The 3,784-nt window shown below is 53.1% G+C and overlaps 1 protein-coding gene across 1 annotated transcript; it reads right to left on the bottom strand.

Moving 5' to 3' along the window:
• Positions 1–1,088: 1,088 nt before the first annotated feature.
• ABB37_00942 (putative mitochondrial chaperone protein DNAj) lies at positions 1,089–3,191 on the bottom strand (the record flags this gene model as incomplete). The annotated part of the gene is made up of 1 exon (XM_015797336.1): positions 1,089–3,191. The coding sequence occupies exon 1, from the start codon at positions 2,670–2,672 to the stop codon at positions 1,089–1,091; it is 1,584 nt and encodes a 527-aa protein (XP_015665344.1). The 5' UTR covers positions 2,673–3,191.
• Positions 3,192–3,784: the final 593 nt, after the last annotated feature.

Here is a 3,784-nt window from a genome sequence, read left to right as displayed (position 1 = left end):
AGTAGCACGAGAAGATGCACGAAGTGGTGTTGGGACGGCACTTGTGGAGGTGTGGCCTTCCCACACACACACACACACACACACACACACAACAGCACCACCTCCAACACTACCAACAGGGGGAGAACAATTGAGAATAGGAGAGAAAACTACAACAGAAGCGGTGACAGAAAGCGCTGCGGTGCTAAACTTGGGGAGGGGAGAGAGAGGGAGGGGGGGGGCCAAGAACGCTGATGGTACCTCGACAAAGGTATATTGTGGAAGCAGGTATATAAGGAGAGCAAAACAAGAAAGGAACAAGAGCTGATTTGAAGCAACGCTGCATTCGTTCGAATTGCTGCGCAGGGCATAGGAGTTGTTTCGGTAGAGTAGGGATGCATTTAGAGGACATCAACGAAAACAAGAAAGAGAGAAGAGGAAGGGAAGGAGTTGAAGAATGTGATGTGAAGGCTACAAAAAAAGACCGTACGCGCTCTATTCAAGTGCGTGTTCGCGGAGGACATCATTCCGTTTTTGATGTTCTATGCCGCTGCGAATAGGGACTTGTGCAGCAAACACTTTCTGCCCGATACGACGTGCGCGGTGGAAGGCCAGACACATCCATTGCTGTTGTAATACTGCAACTTTGATTTCGTACCAGCAATTTGTGGCTTCTGCGCAACGCGTAAAAAAACAAAAAACCCAATTAACAGCATCAGCAACAAAAGGCATCCGTTTCAACTAACTACGCTGGAGAGGAAGAGAAAAACATGTGCGCTGATTATTTCTTTGAGACACCACTGCAAACAAAAAAACGAGTGGCTTCACACACACACACACACACACACACATGAAGGAAGACAACAAAAAACCCATGACCCCAGAAAAAAAGACCTCCCTTCCCCTCCTTTCCCCAAAAGCACCTCGCTAACACATCTATGACCATAACAAAAGTAGCGTGATATATCAATATCAAGCTGGGTCAGTACCGCCCCCAGAAAGCACGGTGAAGCACGCATTATTCTTTTTAAAAAAGAGAAGAGAAAGTCATGCAACCCGAGAAGCACCAAAGGAAATGCCGACCCCGTGCGTTTTTCCCATCGCCTAGCTTAGACAAACAGTTGAAGCGGCCCTCGTCCGAGCGAGGTGACACGTTGGAAAACCGTCACATACTGACCATAGGCAGAAATCACCGCCAACGCACACAGCCCTGCCATCGCGCTGGTGCCCACGGCAACCAGCTGCACCGTTGACATGGACTCGAGTTTCTTGAAAAAGTCGGAGCCGTCCGCAAAGCGTCGGGACGCGTCATACTGCATGCGCTTGTCCGCGTCGATCAGCGTGTCGTATGCTTCATTGATAATGGACATCTGCTCCCGCGCCTGCTGCTGCGCAGCGGTGTCCTTGCGGACGCGATCGGGATGGTTCTGGAGCGCCTTCGCCCGGTAGGCCTTCTTAATCTCCGGCGCCTTCGCCTGATCCGTCACACCCAACACGTCGTAAAAGTTCCTTCCGCTGTTAGAGGATAGACCAAAAATGGAGGAAGATCCGTTGCTCGCCCCTCCGGCGGCGTGTCCAGCGGCATCGCCGCTGCTGGGACCGCTCGTGAAGGCAAAGGCGGCGCGTGCCGCAGCGGCCTGCGCGCGGGCCGTCTCCTCCGCCTCCTCCTCTATTCTCGTGTCTTCCATCTCGTCCGCGACGGTGCGGGGGTGGCGACGCTCGAGGGCTTCGCGGAGAGCAAATCCTACCCGCATACTGGCGTAGTGAATCGCAGGCGAGAGCGCCAGCAACGCCAGATGCTCGCACCAGAAGATGCCGCCGCCGGTCGGCTCGTGTGAGTACTTCTGGCCGATGAGAATGCCCGACACGCGCGCCATGTACACCAAGGTTGTCTGCGTCGCGACCACCGCCAAGTCGCTCAAGTACGGTTTCCAAATGCGCCACTTCGAGGTGGACTTGCGCCGCTCTTGGTAGAAGTACACGTACCACATGATCTGTTCCGCAGTGAAGAGTGAAACGTCCGACACGAAGCCGCTAACAAAAGCGGTGTAGTAGGGACGGGTCCGATAGCTATAGAGGTAGTACTGCAGTGCATCCCGGTAAGACTCCGGCATCCCGGCGAACGGCTCCGCACGGGACGGACGCGGGGGGTTTCGATAGAAATTCATCTCTGCATCGCTTTCTTCTCCGCGTTGGAACAGCTTTGGTGCCGCGGGGGTGGAGGTGGAAGACTTCGTTCGTGCACCGGCTGACACTGCCGCCGCCTTGCCGCCACTGCCACCGCCGCCGCCTCTACGCCGCAGAAAGCTTGGACAGAGGAAGCGGCCAACGCACCGCAGCAGCCGCGTAAACCAAAACCGCGAGTACCGGTAGTCGCGGACAATAGGGAAAATGTAATGAAAGGCGATAGCGTCCTTGCAGAAGTCGGAGTCACTGTACATGCACACCGCCGATACGCCGCACTCCAGCAGGCGAAAGAGCAGACGCTCGCTGAGGAGGCGGCTGTAAAAGTTCAGGAGGGCGGACGGCTGGAAGCCGCTGTGAAAGAAGGAGAACCAGCCGTTCACGTCACACAGGGCCTCCGTGACGTCCATGTGGAAGAGGGAGCTTTGCATGTAATCGCCGAAGAGCAGCCCGGCGAGCTCTACGCCATGCAGCGGGGCAGCGAAAAGAACAACTCTGTGATGCAACATTCTCCTTTGGTTCTTCCTATATAAATATAAGAGTTAATAGAGAGAAGCGAAGCCGGTTACTCGGATGTCAACGTGATGACCACGGACCGCGAAATGACTCTGTGAAAGAGGGAGTATCAACAGAGAGCAGAAGAGCAGGTGAGTCGAAAAACGAATTATAGAGGACGAAAGCAACAGCAATTACGGTGTATTGCAAAAACTGGTTCTATTCGCAAAAAAAAAAAATAACAACAACCGGACCACCTTCGTAGACGTCAAGGCAGACCGCTTCGAACGCAATCGTGAACGTTTCTGTCAGAAAATGACGAGGGCAAAAGCACCACCACAACGGGAAAAAAAAGGAATTAGCTTCCACAGCTCTACCGGCATAACAACGAAAACGATTTGCTGATCTGAGAGGAGTTCGATGCGAACAGACACGTACGCGTGTGTACTCGATGCCGCTACGTGGTGCGCTGCGCGTGCAAAAACTGCCAAGAAGGCCTACGCACAACGTGGAAGTGGAAGTCGAAACAACCTCCCCCCAAAAGGAAGAGTAGAAGCAAAAGAGGAGGAAGAAGTAGAGGAGGAGGAGAGTAGAAAGAATATGACAGAATGCACCAATGCCGTTGATCAGCCAGCGCACGTCAGCAGTGAAAGCTGAAAGCTGCGCAGTGACGTTGTCAAGTAATAAAAGTGAAGAAAAAGACATAAGGGGCACGACCGACCGCGCACACTGCACCTCATCCCAAAACCAGCAAAAACATCCAAGGCACCTCATCCCCACGCTCATCTGTCCTGTTATCCATCGAAAAGCCAGGACCCGTGCTGGGAGCACAGCACGTAGTTGGAGAAGATCCACGACGTTTTTTTTTTTCGAAGACAACGTTTTATTGATTCGTTTGAGGCGTCATTCCTTTCGTGGAAGGCCTCTCTACACTTGGTGTCCTCGCTTCAGACGTTGCAACAGGCAGCCCACGGTTGATCAGCAGTTTTACTGCGCGAAAGGAACGCAACGATACACAGATCCCGATACACACAAACACACACACACACACACACACACACACACACACACACACACGTCAAGAGCACGCGTACTAAGTGTCAAGTAGGACAGATGAAGTAATACT

This window comes from Leptomonas pyrrhocoris (assembly GCF_001293395.1).
Source record: "Leptomonas pyrrhocoris isolate H10 chromosome Unknown, whole genome shotgun sequence".
NCBI lineage: Eukaryota > Euglenozoa > Kinetoplastea > Trypanosomatida > Trypanosomatidae > Leptomonas > Leptomonas pyrrhocoris.
The sequence above is the reverse complement of the archived record's forward strand: the minus strand, read 5'-3'. Positions and strand labels throughout refer to the sequence as shown.